The 23,849-nt window shown below is 40.3% G+C and overlaps 1 protein-coding gene across 1 annotated transcript; it reads right to left on the reverse strand.

The window, feature by feature from the left end:
* aif1l (allograft inflammatory factor 1-like) lies at positions 1–23,693 on the reverse strand. The gene is made up of 6 exons (XM_034709427.1): positions 23,516–23,693; positions 23,259–23,320; positions 17,360–17,426; positions 9,750–9,791; positions 7,023–7,185; positions 1–2,091 (listed from the first exon to the last, which is right to left on the reverse strand). Exons 1-6 carry the CDS (start codon positions 23,538–23,540, stop codon positions 2,004–2,006), a joined length of 447 nt encoding a protein of 148 aa, XP_034565318.1. The 5' UTR covers positions 23,541–23,693; the 3' UTR covers positions 1–2,003.
* Positions 23,694–23,849: the final 156 nt, after the last annotated feature.

Below are 23,849 nucleotides of genomic sequence, written 5' to 3' on the forward strand. Positions count from 1 at the left end.
TCACATATTCCCACACATCATTTATTACTGCTTGTGAATAAACTGGAAGATGCAATACTCATAGTGAGAGCTTCTCACTTGCAAAACTGCGTATGCATAGGTTTTATCTTAACATGTGAGCACTGATAGCCTGAGATGTGTTGCAATGAGATGTCGTAACACATGGACTCTTTTTTACACACTTAGCTCGATGGACAGACAATCTTTATGACTGCAGAGTGGTTTAGAAATCCCAGTAAAAAAAAAACAAGCAGCAGAAAGACACACTGCTGCTGCATTCATTTATCTTCCTTTAAGGGTTGTATGTCAACTTATGCTATAACCATAAGTGGAGATGTGAACTGACTTTACACAGGTGTTAAGTGGTGACTTTAAAAAACAAGCAATCCCACAATTAAACACATCACCATGCCTTTCAAATTAGTTTCAGTCGTCATTTTTCAAACTTACAATAAATCAAGAATTTCAGATATCTGAATGACAACAATAACGAATTGAAAAATTAGCAGGCCAGCGTCAGAAGCAATTTAATTCCTTTGGTGTTTGCAAACAATGTGCATCTTAACAACATAACAGCTATACCTGCCAGGCTGATAACACAATAACAAAACAGTTTAAAACATCTTAAGTGGGTTAAAAATACTACTTAAGTACCATATTCACAGTAAAAAGCGCAACTTACAGAAAACTTCAGAACAGAGGCACAAATTACAGAATTCACAGGACAATGAACCCAGTTAAACAGAGAGTGGAATGGCTGGCTGGTTAAAATCATAGGGTATAAAGAGGAACCCAAGACAAAGTGAAATTAATAACAAATATGAACAAGGAAAGGGTAACCTAACGATTTCAAATCACCCTACGAACAGGTTAAACGCTTGCTGTTGTGTATAAAATTATGGTAAGAAAAGGGACAACGCGTAGAGGCTACTTTTAAGAAAAACCCACCACTTGTGAACATCACACACTCAGAATGATGTGGACACACCTTATTAATATAATTCAATAAACATCATTAAACTATGTCACTAAATGACACGGACCATTAGTGTTTCTGACTTAAGTGAGCTAAGACTGTGCACTCCCTCTTTTTTTTTCCAATCCGCATGTTTAAGCTCTACAGTATCTGCATGTTGAGGCACTTGGAAAGAACATGATTGTACTGTGTTTCGTATAGTATGTACATTTGTTATGTGTGTGTCTGTAAATCACACTCCTTCCAAAACTAACATGTGCTTAACCTTACAGATCTAAAAACTAAGTCCAATTTGTTGTCCCAGACTCAACATGATCTCCTCTCGTCTAGAGTGAGCGACTATCTTAAAAAAGCAAAGCAGTTCAGTCAACTTCAAAGCAATTCTTTTCGGACCATGTGTTGGCTGTGATAACCTAGTTACTGCTTCCAGATCAGTGTTCCCGCTCCAAAGGGCCAACGACTCTGACCCGGAGGAAAAAGGGCTGGGTCTGTAATCTCTGGCAACAGATCTGAAGCGAGAAGCTGACCAGGATTAACCTGGCAGGAGTCCATCCAAGACCACTGAGGACAGTGGAACAATGTGTTCCAAAACTGCTTCTTTTCATTTTAAAGTATCCTACTCTCACATTGTTAAAATCCATGCGCCCCAAAATGACATAAAGAAGAATTTAAAAAAAAATCTTGAGTATTTTGAGTCTTCCCTTCATAATATGACCATAGAACAGTTACTACAAAATTTTAACTTATCAGGCGGCGTACGTGTACAACTACCAATGCTACATCTTATTAAGGAAAAATAACATGAATCATAATATTCACAGTCAAACATCATTTAGTGAGTTGTGGGCTCCGTCTTCCAAATAACAGATACCTTATACGCACTGTGTATATCACAAAATAACATCCTTTATCACTGGTCCCACACTAATACAACACTCCACATGTTAAGAGAACAACTCTATTTTTAAACGCAACCACCGGTGGTCCCTCTGCTCCGCGTGTGAATTCTGGAGGCTGTCATGTAGACTTAAGGCAGGCTAGAGATGTCCCGCTTTGGAGGGGGGCCTGCTGGTTTGCAGGGAGAGCCGTTGGCTTTGTCCTCAAAGACCAGGACTCTGTGGGAAGAGAAAGAGAGAGAGAGGGAGAGAGAAAGGAGGCAAATGATGAAATAAAAAATTAGAAGTCAAATTCATTGGAGAAAAAACAAAACAATCCATTTAAATTGGGTTTTCTGAAGTTCATACTGCAACTGAGAGTTGTAATAACCATACTTTGAGTAAATATAACTCTTTTTTTAGTTTTAAAAACTTAATGAAGGACATCATTCTGAAAGAATATGCCTTGGATTGGATCGCATGTGTATCTGCAATATCTTGCAGAAACCTAATACATGAAGAATTGACTACTATGTTATTTAAAGGCACTATGAGGAGCTTTTAACTGGCTGAGAAACAGACTGAAACTGATACTGATGCCTCTTTATGACCCTCAAAAGCAAACAAGACCATCAGCAACAACACTGATACCTTCTCTGTTGTCATTTTAATGCCTGAAACTGCTCTGAGGGGGTAGGTGTCAGAACAGATGATTGACATCTCGCTCTAGAAACACCCTTTTTTTGCTGTTTTCATTGCAAATAATCACATTGTAAGATAAGTCTAAATGTTAAAAGACAACAGGATGAGGCTATTGTCTGAAGACAATTATTTTGCATGTGCAGGACAAGAGATAAGAGGTAACACGTTGTCCACAAGGGGGCGCCAGAATCGATACAAGCTAAAAGTTCCTCACAGCAGCTTTAACAAACTGAACACAAGCATTCATGTCCTCATGCTATCAAAACATGGGCAGAATCATCATCAGATCTTGTGCTGGTTTAACTGACAAGACTTCTTATTTCAAGACAACGAGTAACCAGCAGAGGTGGGTGGTGCAACTCCAGGTCACAGGCAGAGCCTCACAAATATCAGCGCTACAATATGCTGAGCTCAACTACCATACCAGTAGTTATTACTACTGCAAATTCCATATGGGGAAAACAGATGGTACTGGAACGCTACACACAGAAACTGCATGTTGTAGACTTTTCTGAATGCAGTGCGAATCTTCTTGCAGGGAGACAGTTTGAGAAACCCCCCAAAAACAGACTTATGTAATGGTGCGACCCATATTCTAGATTTTACGGCAATTTTACGATAAATCTTAGTTCAACAAAGTTAGAAGATAATTTCTAATTTCTTCCACATCCAGAAACTTATTATTAAAATAGCCTTATCTGTTTAAAACGGGCTGAATACACAAAAAACAAAACAAATACATGCTAAATTTGCAAAAAGAGGTGACTGTTTGCAAGTAAGAAACAGGAACTGGGTATTTTTCTATAATTTTTAGGTGTCAAATTTAATACATAAAACATTTAATAAGAATATTATAAGTAGATATTGTGTCAGCCGAGTACACCACTTAATGCTTTAACTGAGAGATAAATACAGGTGTAACGGCTTCAGCACCATGGACAGTGACATAACAACAGTCAAGAGTAAATCAGGAAACAGGAGGTAGAGTTCAGGCAGGGTGTGTGAGTGACGTGAGATAATCATCTCATGGTGGACACACAGAGTAACAGTCACGGCTGGGGTATGAACTGACCAGGCTGTAAGTGAAAGGAAAAGAATGAAAAGGAAACCACAAAGGGACCGAGGGGAGTAGTGGTTAAGCCTCTGCACACACAGTAGAGTGAGCAATCTGACAGGAGCTATTCAGAGCGAATGCCTGTCTTTAATTTCCTTTTTTGGAAAACTCTGCAAAGCTCCGCTAAGCCCATAAGGAGCAATGATCCCAGGGAGGAAACAAGCACTCAGCAACTCTGGCAGCCATTCTTAACCCCCTTTACCCGTCACTCAGCTGACAGTAGGTTAATTTGTACAAAAGGTGAGCTGTTTTTTATTAATGTCCCAATTTAAAATGATATTGACTTTGTATAATTTAAACACGTCAAGTTAATCTTTTCCATGTAGACTGAAGTGCTAAAGTGGTTAAGTGACCGCCTGACTTAATCTTGTTATAGCGTTCAGCCTAAACTGCTATAATCGAAAGTCTGGTGGAGTAGAAATCAAAGTTGCACTCATTTATCTACAAGATACTACTTCTCATCACTCCTCATACAACACATTTTATGTTAAATAAGAACTGCAAGGTTCATCTGTCATGCAAAATGATGGTAAACAAACAAGGTTGAATTATACTGAACAAGTAGTAACTTGGGTCATAGAGCTTTAACATAGCAGACACAATTGTGCAGCCTGACCTCATTGTTTTACTTTTCATTGACCAAAGTTGTTGTGCTGGAAAGGCTCTGAATAATACTAAAGCGGATTTGCACTGTAAACAACCCCCCTCTGCTCTCTGGAGACAAAAACAAGAGAGCACAACAACAGCACATTCGTTGTAACAGACAGTTGGAGTTATCAGAAAGTAAGAGAGAGATAAAAAGAAGAGAAATGACTAAGAAACAGCAAGATTTTTTATGTATGACACAAATGTCAGACGCTGAGTGAAGCACTTCAAGTATTTTTATTATCATTGCAAAACTGTTATTTTCGGCACCCTTTAAAATGCTAAAGGAAAAATGCTGATGTTTAGAGTTTACTGAAGATGAAAATGTTAAATTTAATGTTAATTCGACCCGCAATTAGGCTGATAAGAATCATTTTGCCATGGAAGCACTACTAAGTGTTAAATCTAAAGGACTTAGACTTTGAGCTGCATAAATACATCATTTTAGAATCAATAAAATCATCTTTAAAAAAAACGTAATGGCAACTTTTAAAAATTTTTGGTCAGTACCCCATTCATTAGCGAGGTAATGTATAGGGATCGTGTGGTTATGCCAAATAGTATCACAAAAAGGTGAGAAAGACCTAGACGTTAGTCCCTGTTGTGATTATTATTTACTATTTACTAACCATAGACCTTTCTGGAGTCCCTGAGCTCCATTGTCTCGTAGATTCCTCTGAGCTGCCGTAGACGTCCTCCTGCTGCGGACGATCTGGACTCCAGCTGATACGGACGTGCTGGACTCCAGCGGCAACAGCTTCTACGACTCGTCTCATCACTATCACTTCTCTCTCTTACTCCCCTCTATCTGTCTTTCCAGACCCAACTCGGTCGAGGCATGATGGCTGTCTAACATGAGTCTGGTTCTGCCTGAGGTTTCTGCCTGTTAAAAGGAAGTTTTTCCTTGCCACTGTAACTAGCTAAATACTGCGATGTGCAATGCTCATGGTGGATTAAGGTGGGGTCAGACTGAGTCTTACCCTGTCTTGAAGTTGGGTCTCTGTTATTAATTTGACATAGAGTGGTCTAGACCTCCTATGTTTGTAAAAGCGTCTTGAGATAACGTTTGTTGTGATTTGGCGCTACACAAATAAAGATTGATTGATTGAGATTGATTGATTATATTTTGCATAACCACACACTCACTATGACAGGGGTTCCCAAAGTGTAGGTCGGGACCCCCTGGGGGGTCGCGGGACACAAATACGGGGTCATGAGATGTCTTCCAGAATGTTTTTTCCAAGTTATCTAGAAATAGTCAATTTTATCAATTATAGTAAAAAATATTGACAAAAATAGTAGCTAAACGTGAAATAAAACCTTGAAAATAGAAAATGTAATGAGTTTTCTGTCTTTCTTTTTGCCAGATGACTCATAAGTTTAGGGTTAGTGAACAGTTAATTATCAAAAGCATCAGTAGCAGTAGGTTCATACATAACGGCACAGGAAACACAGCCACATGCTCATATAGGTAGGCTAATTTTCTGCAGACCAGCTAAATGAAGTCACATTTAATCACTTTGGGAGACAGTGGGAGTCGCGAGTCCTTGGCACCTATATTTTGGGAGTTTGCTTTAGATGTAAATAAGTGAATGCAAGGTATTATTAATTTACTTTCTCCTCATGCTATTATTTTATTTTTTCTTTATTATTGTTCTATACTCAGTAAATTAAGTCCCATAACTCTATACTGTTTTATATTTTGTTTAAATTTGAACGCAAAAAATGAAAAATGTAATAAAATGATAAATGATGTGAAATAAATGTGTTATTTGCACCACACAGCAAAGTGGAGCTTAGGATTTAACAAGAGGGAACAAAATCCGTCCTTGAAATACTGACCCAATTTGTGTTTTGATAAATAGACTTTTAGAAGTTGAGATTTCGTCATCGGTTTAATCTTGTTTATCTACTATGTGAAAAATAAACATGATCTGTGATGTACCAGAATTATAAAAAAATAATTAAATCAGCTTTTCCTAGAGTACTGAGGTCATCTTCTTAACAAGCAGCCAAGTGGACAAGTAAGACCGGGGGAGGCATGACACATTTATAAATAGCTGCTGGGGGAGATTATAGAATACACATTTGAATATGATTGAGATCTATGGAGGGAAAGTTATGCATTTCCTATGCTTGGTGTTGTTGGGATTATGAGATTTGTCATTAAAGGGCCCAGCCAAGCTAAGTCCAGAAGAGCTGACATGCAGCAGCCAGCAACAGACTGACCCACTGCAAGGCCTCTTTAATGAGCTTACACCGCCTACACTGCATCGCTTCAATACAGCAGGAATATGTCACCAGGAATATGTCCCTTTAAATGTTGCTCTGTGATTATGATGACTTTTACTGTTGTTGTCCGTGCTATGAGACTGTCATCGGTTACTCATCCTATAATCAATTACCTAAGCACATGATCCCAGCTAAAGATAACGATGGGTTGACTCTGGATGGGCTTAATAGACAGGTTTTGTTGCCAAGCAGCATGTGGGTAATGACATCATCGCTTGTCATCCCAGAACCCCCCCCGCCCCCGCTGTTGGATGAAACAATCGGCTGACACAGCACACGATTCATCCTCCCTCTCTGACACGTGAAAACACAGAGTGGAAAAGTTGTTGTTGTTCTTATAGACTTAATTAACTCAGCATCCATGTAAAAACAGTCAAAACAGGCCGTGTTGTTTGCGTTGGCTGAAAGTTTTACTTACAGCTTGAGCACAGCTGAGCGCTTGCCCAGCATCATCTTGACGAAGTCCCTGTAGTTGATGGTGTTGCTGCTGCCGCCCGTCACCTCCACGATCATCTTTTTCAACTCCAAGTGGGTTTTGGGGACGCCCAGCTTCTCCATCATCCGCTTCAGACCCATCAGCTCTGAAAGAGGGGACAGCTTTGATTAGCTTTAGTTTTACAAAGGAAGGATGTTCCAGTCAAAGATTTTTATGTGTTCGATTGTGGGAGAAGTAGAATTATGTGCATCTGTGGCTCAACCCACACTAGAGTGTTAAAGTCAAGATATCTCAGCCTGCTGTTTTACTTTGGATCATTGTTTTTGAATCTATCCTTTGAGAGCATGCATTATCCTAGAAAGCGTACCAAGCTTTGATTGCAATCCCACACAATTTTTGTAATTGCAAATTTCAGGGTCTGTTGCGTGACATCATCTACCCCAAACAGACGTTACCCCATCTGACTCCCATTGTTAAAATGTACTCTGAGTGGAATCCAAAGTTATTTCCCTCTGCGTTATGATGCAGAGCCACAGGGGCTTGGAAACGGGCTCAGAGGAAATGTTTGTGAGATTGCTCTATGGGCCGAAGTTAACCAGAAGACAGAGGAAACAGAGGCTGAACTTTTTTGGGCTTCCTGCGTGACTGAAAACTTTCATTTGCTTCATACAGTCTTCCTTGCACATCTTAAAACTGTACACGTGGGCAGTGTTGTGATAAGGTCAACGTGATTGTTATTACAATAAAAGACAAAGTGACAAAAATTTAACATGCTGATCTTGAGCAGCTATAATGGTTACAATGTTTTGCAGACATGTGCTCATTTGCCCCAAATATAGATATAATGATATACTCAACTCATGATGGGATTAAATTCACACTGTTGGGTTCATGATGAATGTTTTCAAGATGTTTTTCAGGGTGTAACCATCCAGTTTAAATTCAAGCCTTTACTACCTCACACCTTGGCTACTTTATTTCCTATTTTGATAACTAATGTGCTTTTATTTTGAAAGGAAACAAAGGGTACTTCTGCTGGATCATATTGTTACCATAGACTGTATAAATCATGGACGTAGTATCCGTGACGTCACCCATCTTTTCCTGAACACTGTTTTGAAGCCAATCGTGAGAGCCATATTGGTAATGCTGAACTCAACCAAACTTAGTGTGAGGTAAAGAGGCGGGGTTTGAGCCTCCTAGCCAACAGCTATGTGTTCACGCCTGTCAGTCAAGTCAGTCATGTCCTTGTTTGGGCAAAACTCGCAATCTTAATGTCTTCTGAAATCTCGCGTCAGAAAAAAATTCCCCGAACAGTATGTGCTGATCATAGACTGTATAAAATACGGACGTAGTATCCGTGACGTCACCCATCTGTTTCTGAACGCTATTTTGAAGCCAATCGGCAGCGGCAGCCATATTGCTTCTGTCGAGCCAGTGTGATGTAAAGAGGCAGGCTTTGAGCCTCCTAGCCAACAGCTGCAGTGTTCCTGCAGGCAGCTGTGCCTCTCATTGGAAGACTAGTAATCTCAATATCTTCGAAATTGACGCGTTAGAAAAAAAATCACCCCCCTCACAGTGAGAGGACATCAAGAAATTAGCTATTCAGACTACACTCATCTTTTGTACCAGGCTGTAAACATGTTTATTAATGCTGTAAAGATCGTCTTTTTCCCATTCATGTGTATGTGACTTCCGCATTGACTCATATTTTTAGACCGGAGGTTGCCGCTTGGTGCTGATAGAAAAATTAGCTAAGTAGTCCCAAGCCGTTTTTTGAACCAGGCTGTAAACATGTTTATTTCTGCTGCAAAGATCGTCTTTTTTTTTAATCGGTGTGTATGTGGCTTCCTGTGTTTCTGCAGCCAGCCTCAAGCAGATGCTCGATGAATCGCAGTTTATAACACTTCCGCATGGGCTTCATATTTTGAGACCGGAGGTTGCCGCTTGGTGTTCGGGGGTGACTAGTCAAGCTTTTAGTAACTCACGCCTAGGTTACTTTATTTCCTATTTTGATAATGAATGTGCTTTTATTTTGAAAGGATGCAAAGGGTGCTTCCAAGGCCAAACAAGAGAAGTCAATGGGAGACAGCGCCCTCTTAGTTTTCATCTCATTGATGTGAATCGTCCCTACATCATACAGATTTTACTGTCTCACAAGGAGCCTTTACAGCTGAATGGTGAGTGTTGTTATGCACTAAATGGTAATGTCATTACTACTATGCTAGCTATATATAACAGAATTATAATATAACATATTTTCAGTAGATGTAATATTCACTATCATTTGCTAACACTTGCTTGGTGGGCAGGAATTTGTTAGCGTGATTGTAAATGGTTGATTAAAAAAAATGTGGACAATCGAAAAAATGTTTTCAACATGTTTTAAGAGCTATGCCCGTGATGTGGCTTCAAAATATTACAGGCCAATTAGCATCTTCTAAAGACAGCCCTCACACCTGCTGTCTGTTTCCCACACTCCGGTTTCGCCTCACATCTGTTCAAAGACCTTTATGATTGTTGTACAGTTTGGTCTCACTTTACATATAGAACACAAACACGACACATGAGCCTGTTAGAAGCCCTGCATGTGCTCACGCTGGTCAGACAATACGCACAGTATTAATTACTGTTCCCCCAAGGTCATGCAAGTCAGCTCACAGTTGTTACCCAGAGTGCAGTTGGTGTTTTTCTGCTGCTGTTACTCACCAATGTCTCCTTGGTCATTGAGGTCAAACTCGGAATATTTATCTGCAAAACAAACACACACAAGAGGGAGTGTTATTGACAGTAGTAATTAAATCTTAGCTTCAAACACACACACCACATCTTAATGCATCATTTAGATGAACACAAATCACAAGCTGGCATCTCGCATGTCAGCAGAACTGACACACACACTGTCTGGAGATTTAACCGTCTCGCACTCTGTCGACAGCTGACCTGACGAAAGGAAAAGACGCCAACAGCTGATAATGACAGGTGTGTTGTTTTTGAGTGTGTATTGTTGGTCAGTGGATGAAGAAGGCAAAGGGCAGCTGAGAGGGACTGACAGGTGAAGCAGATTAAAGTGAGCGTGTCAGGAAGACAAAAGTGAATTTCAAAGTTTAAGAACATTCAGGAGGAAAAATAACATTACATGGGCTGAAAACCTGAAGTGACTTAGTCAGGTTAGATTTGATCTCTGTATAATGTAGAGGAAAAAACAAGTGATGCCTGCCAAACACATCACAAACATGCAGCTTGGTGCAAAGCGATGTTTGTGATTCAGGGGGAAATTGGAAATTTTAAATATATGATACTTTCTGATGTTTTTTACATGAGCTCAACTATATTGCTACTTGGTTTCCAGCTCCAGGCTGAGATAAAGCAAAGGAGCTGCACGTGTTTCTTCTACACACACAGACTTTTCCACCATCATTTTCTTAATCACAGGGTCACTTTCTGTATTTGAGAACTAAATAAGAAGTTTAGCGGAATAAGGAGACAGCTAACTTAGCTTAGCTGTAAAATACAATGGGAAAAAGTCCTGTACGTGTGAGCTTGAATATTTCTATCAAGGTTGTAATGAATCTTTTAAAATCGATGACAAAATTAGTTGCAGATGCATTTAATAGTCAATGATTTGTTGGGTTTTAGTCATCACAGATGTTTTAATGCTCTATGCCAGGCATGTCCAAAGTACGGCCCAGGGGCCAATTGCGGCCCAAGGTCCATTTATTTATGGCCCCAAGCTTCCATCTTAAAACGTGTTATTTAAAGCAATGAAATTAATCACATTCTGAATCATCAGCACTGGGAATTCTGCAAGACGGCAATAAAGAAGAAACTAAAGAACTCTTAAAGTTGACAGGTTTTCAAATGAATGATTTTATCATGATGTGAAAATGTTCTTGATGAACACTAAAAGCTCAGAAGACACAAAAGAGGACACAAGACAAGATCAAAATTATGAAATTGTGCAGAAAAGGCTAAATTTTGTGCACAAAAATTGTTCAAAAATAATTATTTAGTTGTAAAAATGTTGTCTGCTGGTCAGAAAAGTCTTAAAAACAACATGAAATAGAAGTGTGATGAAATCCAGATCGTGATCCTGCCATAGAAAAATAATGAGACTATTTTTACCACATTGCCCGACCCTAATGAAAAACATTTTCCTCCAGAAGAAGATAAAGTTTGCCAATGTTTATGTAGCTTGTGGAGAACTGAGGACTCCCTATTTTCTGATTTATTGAGGAAACTTTTTTTTTTATTAAATAGAGTTCATATACAACTTTTATGATCACTAAGCCTCAGTGGGAGCCACTGGCCCTGAGGTATTCTGACAGCATGAAATGTGGCCATCTTTGAAAAAAGTTTGGACACCCCTGCTCTATGCAGACACAATATAATTTCCTTAATTACTGAGGAGTGACACATGTTGCAATCATGCCATCTTTGCTGAGAATGGTGCATGTGAAGTAGTGATTGGGAAGCATTAACAAAACACAGCAAAATTAATTACTAAGGAGTGAGACATCTCGTGCTGCGTGTGCAAAACAGTGACCGGGATGCGCAGGTAAACAAAACAAAGCAACATGGGGGCGGATGCAACACCATCAGTATTCTGCACTATCATGCACTTTGTGTCAAATGGAATTTTTAAAATCAGTGAAGTACTTAGAGTTTAAGCTACTATCTACAAGCTAAGCATACAGGTGCAGATAATCAGACTGATGTCAGTGAATAACTGCATCACAAAAGTAAACAAAGAGAATTACATGTAATGGTCAGATCTGACAGTGTTAAGATAGTCTGTTTTGGTATTTTGTTATCTTGTACATCAGCAGTAAATATTGTCTCTGGGAAGGCTTGATTTAATCCTGAAATATGGATAACCTTATTTATTATTAGAAGCTAAACTTAAACAACTTGGACAAGCTAGTTAAACAGCTTTCAATTTAATAATTGGATTTGTTTAATGTCTAACTGTGAAACTCAAACTCAAGTAGATGACGCGATTGTCCCTTTACAGGGTTAATCAGCTCTCAGTTTCAGCCACGTGTATGTTTATAGTCCGGTCATTTTGGGATAACATTAGGTCAGCTGCTTGTATAGCTTGTGTTAAATTGTGTGCAATAAAAATAAGGAGAATAAAGGATTACTGTTTGACAGATAAAGTCAAGTCCAATTGAGTCTGGGGCTTTGTAAACATCGCAATAATCATTACAAATGTATGTTATGGCTGCTGCTAAAATAAAACAAAACATTACAGTAGACCTTTTCCCGCTTCTTTCTAAATTTCCCTATCTCCTGTTCTCCAGAAGACCCCTTTGGTCGGATTACACTCGCTGTTTTCAGTCTCACAGTGGAAGCTCTGTGTGTGTGTGAGGGGGGGAGAGGGAGTCGTGTTAACTGTGTGAAAGCCCATGGGGAGCAGGACAGGACAATGCGTACCCTGTTCGTAAACCCTGAGGAGTGGGCCTCCACACACACCACACACACACACACACACACACACATACACAACCATTGCTGAGTAGGCCACTTGTCGTAGAGCAGCCTGTTGATCATCTGCAGCCACAGAAAAAGGCTCACTGAGCATAACTCAAGTCGTCTTCAGCGTTTCCTCTTGGCCTGCTCCAGCAACTGATGTGACAAAGTGACGGACATTTTCTGACTTTACTTTCTTAGATGTTTGATTTACTCAAAGATGTCTTGATGGTGAGTTTGTCTACTATCCACTAATGTATCTGTCGGAATCAGGTTTTCTTTTCCAACACACAAAAGAGCCCAGCAGATAAAATAGCTGAATGAATGATTACTTCCTCTGTCACTCTGGCCAACTGATAAACAAGGAATTTTCTCATCATCCTTTCAAGAGATACCGGCAGACCCTGAGGGCAGACACATGACTCTGTTCAAATAAAAACAACTTGACTTATGAACTTTTAATATCCGTCAACAGACAGAGAAAACAAAACAAGTGTTGTTAAGTTTAGAAAACTAAAAAATAAAACAGAGAGGAAAGATGAGGGGTCATGTTGGAGATCATAATCTGAAAGTAGGGCTGAATGATATATCCTTTGAGGTACACATGATGTACAATGTCAGTCATATGACCTGAAACATACAATGCTGTCGACAGTTTCTGACGCGGGGTCTCTGTCTGTGTGTCACATGACTGTAAAGTGTAAACATGCACGCAAAGGCAAAGCTGCCATCGTCTCACTTACTAACCTCATTATCCATGCAGTGATCTGAGTGGGCGGGGATGCTATGATAATGACATGCTGTGCTGATTGACAGCCTAAATGTTGTTTGAAGGGGGAGAGTGCAGACTGGTGCAGGCAGATGCAGATGCAGAGGCAGAAAAATACTAGGGATGCACCGAAAAAAATCAGTTTTCGGCCGAAAGACTTTTATCACCGAAACAACACGACCGAAACAGAATGTTGTGATGACACAAGCAAAAACTGCAGCCAGAACACGCTTGTCTGGATAAGGGCCAACATGTCTGCATCCGTTATACCTTTAAAAGCGTTTTCTAAGAAAAGAGGTTGAGACGGACCATGGAGTGAAAACAATGAAAAGTACACTCTTAGAGTCTGTCAGCACCAAGCGGCAACCTCCGGTCTCAAACGATGAAGCCAATGCGGAAGTGATATAAACTGCAATACATCGAAACCCGCTTGAGGCTGGCTGCAGAAACACCGGAAACCACATAGATATGAATGGGAAAAAGACGATCTTTGCAGCATTAATAAACATGTTTACAGCCTGGTTCAAAAAACGGCTTGGCCCTACAACGCTAATCTCTCTAATGGCACACACTGTACGGGTGGTGAATTTTTTTCTAATATGACGGTTAAGAAGATATTAAGATTATGAGTTTTGCCCAAATAAGGACATGACTGACGTGACTCCCGGTCGGGAACACACAGCCATTGGCTAAGAGACTCACACTACGTCACACTCTGCCTAATTGAGTTCCGCATTACCAATATGGCTGCTGCCGTCGATTTGCTTCAAAACAGCTCTCAGGAACAGATGGGTGACGTCACGGATACTACGTCCATATTTTTTACAGTCTATGGTCAGCACACGTTTCACTGAGATCTATACGGATCCTCTGCACTTCATCGCGACTGTACTATATCTGTGTTATGAAGATCATTACTTGGATGTGGGAATAAAACAGTGCGCACTAAAAATGATCCAGGCCGTGATGGATGCGGAGAACCCACTTGACTTTGATTTTACTGGAGGTTAGTACACAGTAGGGATGCAGCCTGGAGCGCAACCAGGTCATAATCAGTCCGCAGGTGGGAGAAAAAAAGCGCACGTGGAGACCTGTCACTCAGCTGCAGCCCCCAGCTGAGCGTCTCCCTTTAGTCAGCTGATTCACATCGAAACATGCTTTAAACTTAAAACACCTCCCTGATAGGAACGAAATATAAGACCGAATGATTTCTGTTGCACAAGATAGAAAATCAAAACAAAAAATCAAAACAAAAATGTGTTCAAGTAAGTTCTTAACAATCAATTAATCAATAGTCAATTATATGGCTGCCGCCGCTGATTGGCCTCGGAACAGTGCTTCAGAAACCGATGGGTGACATCACGGATACTACGTCCATTATCTATACAGTCTATGGTCTTACCTCACTGCAGATCCTGTGCTGTATGTGCATCAATTGTATCCTCAAAGAAATCTCCTTACCCTTCACTGTCTAACAAACTGCTCACTGTAATACTTTTCCATGGAAAAGCCTGTTCTGCTCTTAATGCTGTAAACTGCTTTGTCAGAGTCTGACCTGCGGACAGAGGTGACGGCAGTTCAAAATAACTGCACGGAAACAGCCAATCTTCTAGCTGATTACCCAGTGTGCTCTTATAAGACAATGACATCAATAATTAATTGAGACTGTTTTATAACCAATCACAAACTCCTCACAGAAAGCTTAACTTTAAATTGACCTGATTTTGACTTCTATTATGCAATGAATCTACGTGTGGTGATTACAGGCCAACTCCTGGCTGACCTGCAGAGCAGAGCTGCAAACATCAGCACCTCTCTGTGACTGATCGGGCTGTTTGTCTCTGCTTTTGAAGCTTTAAAGGAAAAATGATTTAATGACGTGGAGGCTTTGTTTCGAAACTGCAAAGAGTGCAATATGGTTCACAAATCTGTGGCTGAGCCAAACTGATCAATAGAAAGCATGGCTTCAATAGAAAGCCAATAACTCTGATATTATCATCTATGGCTGAAGGAAACACTCTGTGTAGTCACTGCTATATAACTTAGCTTTGTTGAATGAGGTAAAGGTTGTTGACAGGTTTTTGCTGTCGCCAATGCTCTTACTTTTTAGACACTCTTGTTGTTGTTCAGTATGACAGTCATACAGATGCATAACAAAATTGGTAGTGTTCAATGATTGCTGTTTTGCTCCTGTTCGCATCACTTGTGCTTCAAAAGCATTGCAAATAGCTATTTAGAATCCTGTTTTCAGCACTTCAAAATACTCTCATGCAGCTGACATGACGGTCTCTATTGGCGTGCACAAGTTGCCATTCTATGTGTTAATAATATGTCAACTAATCAGCATATTGGCAGAATTTTTCATATCTGCCAACACCGATATTATGTCGAGGATATCATGCATCCCAGATGAGCTGCTAATATTATCTTTGGGCTAAAACTGATCGTCTGTAAACAAGTTAAACATAACTTGCCTCTATTTAGTCTTCCTGCGTGGCTTTGATTTACACTCGTATTTAAATTTAGCCCATTTTTGTAAACTTTAGCTGCAAGATTTCAGATCTTCTCCTCCTTTTGGTATCAGTACCTGCATGCATTGAATCCATAGACTGCATAAATAATGGACCTAGTATTCTTGATGTCACCCATCTGTTTCTGAAGCGCTGTTTGAGGCCAATCGACGGCGGGAGAAAAGTTGGAAAAGTTGAACTCAACCTAGCTGCTGTCGAGCGAGTGTGACATAAAAAAGCGCCTCCTAGCCAACAGAGAGTGTTCCTGTCTGTCAATCAAGTCAGCTGTGCCTCTCAAAATGGAAAACTTGTATTGTTAATATCTTCACATTGCTGCGTTATGAAAAAAAATCACCCCCTACAGTGTGTGCCGATTGAGAAATGAGCTATAGACTACACTTGTTTTTTGTGCCAGGCTGTAAACATGCTTATTTCTGCTGTAAAGATCAGCTTTTTTGAATGGTTGTGTATGTGGTTTCTAGTACTTCCGGAGCCAGCCTCAAGCGGACACTTGAAGAACTGCCGTTTTTAACACTTCTGCATTGGCTTCAATTCTCCCGGCCGGAGGTTGCCGCTTGATTGAATCACATCAGCAGAGGAAGGAGAACTAATCACAGACTGTGTGTGATCTTTGATCATTTACACATCAACTGTATCACACTGTGGAGATTTGTAGCGATATGTTTTAACCTCAAGATTCTTCAAGCCTCTTACTCACCCGCTACTAAGTGCAGCGAGAAATCCTGCATCATAGTGACTGTGACAGCTTATAGAGGATGCATAATATATACTTGCTGCAGGCTTCATGTGAATTTGGCTGTGTTGGGTTTGATAAAAGCTTCTCTGGTGGATGAGCTGCAGAGATCTGGTTCAGAGCACATTGCTCATATGTGACCTCTGGGTCAGTGGGACAGTATGGAAAAAAAAGAGAGGGAAAAGATACCAAGAAAAAAAAAGGGAGCTGTCTCAGGGTGTCAGGCCCCCTTTCTGTTTATATATCTCTGCTCCATTTCCTCCAGCGAACATACATCCTAAGTAGGACATGGCAGTATGTTTCTCATCTCCAGACATATGCAGGCTATTGGGATAAACAGCCTTTTGTTATGCTGTCTGCAGAACCACAGAGGGAAGAAAACAGGATCCTTTACATACACCCTGAGCTGCAATGTGTAAGATCCTTTCAGTGGGGATTTTTTTTCTTTTTGGTGAATCATGCCATTTTGTTCCCGCTCTTAGATCAAGTAGCAATGTTTTATCTCTTCCCAGGAGCAAAGAGTTTTGAATATTATAACAACAAGAAGAGGAACGCCCCGGCACATTCCTCCACATTCCTCCCTCGCCACTGTGGACTTGGCCTTGCAGTACTCTCAGAAAACACAGCAGACTGTCTTTCCCACAGAGAAAAACAAAAGCCAAAGACTTATATATATGTGTGTTTGTGTGTTTTTGTGTGTGTGTGTGTAAACTGCCAACAAACAAACAAATACTGAGGCCCAGACAAAAGCCAGGAAAGAGGAACACGCCCTCTTACTCACAGATACTGAGGGAGTGAGGGGGGGTTTGCTTACTTTTGAGACTTTCCAACTTTTCAGGCAAGTCCTCCTCGTCCCTGTATTTCTGGTCTTCCATGTATTCCTGAGGAGGAGGAAGAGGGGGAACAAAAGGGAGGAGGATTAGAAAAAAACATGTCTTTCAAGTTGATCAATCCTGGAACAAGTTTTGAGCTCTTTTCTAAACTTTATTGTGAAACTTGGAGGCGTCAAATCAAAGAAGTAAAGAAGTTAAGGCTCAAATTAGAGCATTGAGTACATTTCTGATTTGAAAATGTGTTAACCACTTTGAACATGTGAAGGATGACTCATTATCTTAAGATGTTCTTCTCCCCGCTGGATTGTCAATACTCGTCTTTGTGTTCATTAAGTGGGACATCACACAAGGGTGCAGAGGAAATGAGCCTGGAGGAGGCTATTCTAATGAAATTATAATGACGCAGTCAGCCACATGGGAGTCCACTTCAAAGCTTCAATCTATGTTGCATTAGAGAGAGAGCAAGCGAGGCAGAGGGCGAGCTCGTACCCTACGCTGACCTCCACGCGTCCAGCAGGCCTGTAATCAAGGATGAAGAGGTTGAACAGCACAACTGGCTGTTTATCATCACGGCGGCATGACTCAGGCCTGCTGAATCACCGCTCTGAAGCCGCCTCCAGCACACAGGAATGTCCGATCATGGTCTGAGATTATCGTAGAAAAATGCAAATATTTGAATACGTGTGGTGACTGTATTATAAGGCATGAAGCATCAGTCAGAGTGTGTACTGAATATGTCGCAATACTGTTTCTGTGCTACCTTCAGGCTGGGATTTGATAAGATATGACAGTGGGCGTAGTCACTGGGGTTGTACACATTGGTAGATTCAACATTCAGTAAAAATGCTGAAAACAACACAAAGAGAATTCTAAATTGCAAAGAGCTGTTTTGCAATTGACTCTAAAAAGAGACTAAACAAGAAGGCGAAGCAATCTTCTTCTCAGACTAACAAAAGCTCAATGAAAGAGAAGCAATCGGATCAGTGTAATTCAGGTAAACAGGAATCCAGTCACTGAAACATGGAAATGCAGTTACACTGTGTGTCACGAATGTTGGACTTTTGGGTGAAGGTATGCTGTGGATTATACTCTACTGACTACTTATTATTTAAATACGCTGAATCTCTCATTGATGTTGTGTGTAACTTTTCAGATTTGGTCAAAAACCAACTGATTGATATAATAATAACAAAATAATAATAATGATAACTTTATTTTTATAGCACCTTTAAAAACAAATGTTTACAAAGTGATGAGTTTTGTGTTGTACGAAATAAAAATGAAGAGTGGGTAAGAGAATGTGAGCTATCCAAGACTAACTTAAGGGGCAAGGGGTGAAGTTGCTGTCAATGTAAAGCACGACGAGTAGCACAGAAGTGTTGGTAAAGTTCTCTCCGGGACCTCATGTGATTACAAATAGCCAGGAGCAACACCAGCAAGCATGCTACGTTGTCAGCCATCGTTGTTATTGTGAGGGAAAGTTTGAGCTAGCGCTGCTGGGAAAAGCAGTCACGTAGAGGTGACGTCATGATGTGGCTCTTCCACAGGCTCGAGCTGGTGGAAAAACAAACTGGAGACAAGTTGGTTTGCAAGTTGAACCAGCTCCGAACCAGCATGAGCACCAGCCCGGAACTACCGCCAGGTTCCCAGTGGTCAAAAAAGGGTATCAGTGGTTCCTTGTAATGGGCCAAGCATACAGTTACAAAATATAGAAGTAAGACCAAGCACTAGGCTTTTGAATGCCTGTTCTTGCTTTGAAATAAGGTATATATATATATGTCATATAAATGTCAGGAGACCTGATTTCTTGCTACATGACAATATCTAGGGACTGCTGCGTCTCTTATAGCAAGTGCAGGGACTTAGACTCAAGTCTAACTCCACTAATTTGAGTACGTATTCGTCAGTTTTGCTCCTACATTTGAATCCATTGTGCAGAATGTTTTGCAGCTCAGTCTCACTGAGGGGGCGTGTCCTGGTGGGATAGTGACATTAAGGTATGCCAAGTATTTTCATCGAATCATCAGCCAACTTTTGAGATTGAAGCGTTTGAGGCATCAAACAGGGATACGCAAATCAGTTATCAATATTACTGACTCAGAGAGCTCGACTCAGATCCGAAGCTAAGGCATTCAACTCAACTGTATGTGAGGTCATTATGTACATGTATGTCTGTGACATGCTGCAGCTCTCAGGTTAAACACTGCTTGATGGAAGACAGAGCTACTCTGCTGGATGGAGTGAGCTTCAGTGTCTGCATTTTTGGAGGTAGTTCCTGCTTGCTATGCTGACATGTTCTACCTCTGCTTACACTTCAAACCAGACACATTATATTTGTAGGTTGATATTTGCAGGCTGTTTTGGGGATGTCCCAAATATATCTATAATCGGCAATTCTGTTACATCTATGAAATGCTTTTTAGAGCATACCATACGAAAAATAACACTCGAGGCAATTTGGAAATTGTGTCATTGTGTAGTTTGTGCATCACTGCATGCTCTCACTCAATGGTTCTCCAACATTATAAGTGCCTTTTAGCAAAGAGCAGACAGTGATTAGACCTAGAATAAGGTGACGATGTATCATTATGTGAATTATTATTTTTAAAGTTTCTTACGCCTTTTTAACAGACAAGTAACCAACACTGCTAGGACTTCACTTCTCTTCCCATAGGGTCCTCTTGTAAAGCCATGGAAATAAAAGGATGTTGGAGGATAAAAACCTCTGGATTTAATCACAGTATCAGTTATTTTTAGACCTTGCCATTGGGAATTAGGGATCATCTTTCCTCTGCACAAATGAGGGATATTAAAAAGTAGACTAATCTCTATGCATCTCTGCAGGAAGTGTTTGAAACAAAGATGTCACAGGCGCACTCAGCTCTTGCCACAACCTGGTTTTCATAATGTAGTTTAGTTTAGTTTATCCACACACATGATCACAAATGTACATCTATATATATTCAGTAAACATTTTCACAATGGTTGGATGTGTGGAAAGGGGTGACCCCAAGGAAACTATTTAAAGCTTTTAATAGGGGGCCCAATTTCCAACGAATAAAGTGGCAACTGACAAGATACAACAACAACAACAACATACTAACAGGCAACAAACACACAACAGACAATTGTGATGTTGTGGTAAGTAACATACATAGATTAGTGGGTGCATTGATATGATAAGTAAATTAATCATACATTGCCAGAAGTTGCAATTTATCTGGGGCCCTTTGTATACAATGCTAAAGCTGGTACATTCTAATCTTCCCAGTGATTAGGTTTTTGTTCCTGGTGAGTGACATGTGTGCATAGGTAGGCAGATTGGAATGAGCTCACACAATTTCTGGTTCAGTTTGTGGACAGTCTGGTACATTATGCAGGCATTCTGGAGGTCATCGTACTCAGTTAGCCTCAGAAGATTAGAACGGTTGAGAAGTATTCTGGTAGGAGAAGTGAACACAGACTATGACTTTCTTTTGGAGAGTCTCAAGTTTTTTTTTTTAAGTGAGTTGGAAATGTGTTACACTATATCCATTCACAAACTGAGTTTTAATGAAATTTTGTAACCAAATTTACTTTCTTTCTTTCATTGATCTTAGATTTTAAAATATTTTATGTTTGTTTAATTAGATCTATAATTAAATGTTGGGCATTCGGGCACCCTGCAGGGGTGTCAAGAGGTCTGAGCCAGCTTCGGGCTGCGACTTGACACAGAAAAGATTCAATGTGTGAGTCTTAATCCTTGGGAAGAAGTTCTGAGATGAATCGGATAATCAAAGGGTTCATTTCGGTTAAGACAAGATCAGTTGTGACTCTGTGTCCGGCGGGACAGTAAGACTCTGCAAGTTACGGACTTCAGAGCAGTCAAGGGGGCTGATTATTTAGAATGATCCCTCCTAATTTAAATAAATAATAAGACTCAATGCTATTTACTATACATTAAGTTACATAATTACAGAGATAGAGAGAGAGTAGATCAAACATAACTGGCTGCATATCCAATTTTAATGTTTGAAGTGTTTGCTGTGTGTTTCTGTTGATTGTTACTGTTCTGTTTTTTGTTTATTAACTCTGTAAAGCACTTTGAGTTGCTCTTTGTATGAATGGTACTTTATAAATAAACGTGTCTTGCCTTGCCATAGGTCTGCTTCCAACACTCTCCTTCACAAACTAGATGTCATTTACCACACTGCTATCCGTTTTGTCACTGGAGCCCCATTCACCACTCACCACTGTCACCTGTACTCTCAGGTGGACTGGCCTTCACTCCACTCTCGCAGACATACACACTGGTTTCTATTCATTTACAAATCCCTCACTGGTAAAAACCCCGTTATATCTACAGTCACTAATCAAACTTCACAGCACAAACCATAGCCTGCGTTCAAGTAGCCTTATCAAACTCATCACACCCAAAGCCCGGATCTCCTTTGGTCGCACCTCCTTCCAGTTTTCTGCTTGATACACCTGCAACAATCCCTAAAGCTGACCTCTCTTATTCCACTCACCACTTTCAAAAACTTAATACACCCCATACCTCAACATCACTGCACTTGCTTTTAAATTGCTTTTAAGTTGTTCACTGCTGTCATATTTTTGTATTGTATTGTTCTGTCTCTAGGTCTCTCTGTATGTCCTCTCTGTTTTTTGTTTTGTCTTTTATTTATTGTCATGCCACCTGTGTTGCCTTCTTGCCCAGGTCGTTATTGCAAATGAGAATTGGTTCTCAATTAACTCACCTGGTTAAATAAAGGTTAAATAAATACAAAAATACGATATTGCAGTAATGTAGATGAGGCTCAAATAAGGTTTTGTATAGGGTGAGTAGTGCTGAGAGTGCAAGAAACGTCTCAGCTGATGACAGGCGGCTGGCCGACACAGAGGTGGGAGACAGAGACATTTTGTGAGAACCACAACAGAGGAATCTGACGAAGTGAGGCCTGGATGTGAGACAAAGGGTTCATTCAGACACCTGCAGGGTTCCCACTCTTTTCCAGAGATCATTTTCCAGGACATTTCCAGGACATTTTCAGTGATGATCAAGCTGGTGTGACAGTCTAAATTTATTTCCTAATTTAGTTCCTAAATAGTCTAAGATGTTCCTCTCAGTGGAAGTCTACATTGAAAGACGTGTAGTCTATGGCTATCCATGAAATCATCTCTTACATACTTAAAGATTATGGCAAATTAATTATAGAATAATGCAACCACAGATGTACAGCACTTTATTAGTGCAACCAAGTAACAACGACGGACAACTCTCATCTCAGCTTAATAATAATCAGAGGATCAGTGCATAAATTGACCTAAATAGAACTGAATGACAAAAATGGCCACAAATGTTAAATGGGGATGTGGTTTTGAACCTTGTCAGTTGGACTCATTTTCCAGGACATTTGACTTTTTCTACCATTGTCCAGGTGTTCTCCAGTACTGTAAAACTGGTCAACTGTTTTCCAGGTTTTCCAGGATGTGTGGGAACCCTGACCTGTTTTCCCAGTGAACATGGAGGCGGCCACAAATCACATTTCAAGTGCGTTAACCAGGACCAACATATTGGTATAATGATGACAGAGGATATACCCTTTAATAAACCTCTCAGCTCTGTGTGACAGCATGCATCTGCTCAACAAGTGCCACGAGACAGCAGGGAGAAATCAATAAAATGCATTAACAGCTTTTGCTACAGCCAGTGACTGTGTGTGTGTGGCATTTGGGAGGGAATTCATTACGCACAACAACACCACTGGGACTGGTAAATCAGACATGCATTGAAACACGTCTGCACGTTCAAACACACAAGGCCAATGTCGAATCAGGTGCATTCAAAGACCCATCAGGATCCGTGAGAGGGAAATATCTGAGGGGAACATGCGTTACCTTGTTTATCTCCTCCAATTTTTTGATCTGCTGCTCCTTTAACACTCCGAAGGCTTTCCCTCCTGCAAACACAGAATCACATTATTTTAATATCAAAGCTAATTAATAAGGACAGAGGGTTATAGTTTGCACGGTGGTACGCAGGGTCGGCCTGCTGATGCTCTATTGTAAAGACTCTGTGGTTTAAGCTAGCGACAGACATTATACAGATACCCGGTGCAATACACAATGAAGTCAGCTGTTTGATGATTTATTACCTTGGAGGTTTTTTTCCGAAGGCATCCCGAAATTTATCTGTGTGATATAAATCCAGAAAAAATCACAAATATCCGAGCCAGAAGGCTGGGGCAACAGTCCGCCGGGGTGATACTCCTGCTCTCAGGCAGAGATTGTGGGTCAGTGTTCTGGGCAACTTGGCTCCGGTGTTCAAGAGACATGCAGTGATGTAAGGAACATCCGGTTGAAACTTTCAAAATAAAACCGTGGTCATTAAGCCTTTTTTAAACTGATAAATTATTAACCTTGATTTCCAGAAACGTCTCAAAAAGCTTCATATGGACTACTTGTCTAAAGCCAAAGCTCTAGGAATTC

This window comes from Notolabrus celidotus, chromosome 19 (genome assembly GCF_009762535.1).
Source record: "Notolabrus celidotus isolate fNotCel1 chromosome 19, fNotCel1.pri, whole genome shotgun sequence".
Lineage (NCBI taxonomy): Eukaryota > Metazoa > Chordata > Actinopteri > Labriformes > Labridae > Notolabrus > Notolabrus celidotus.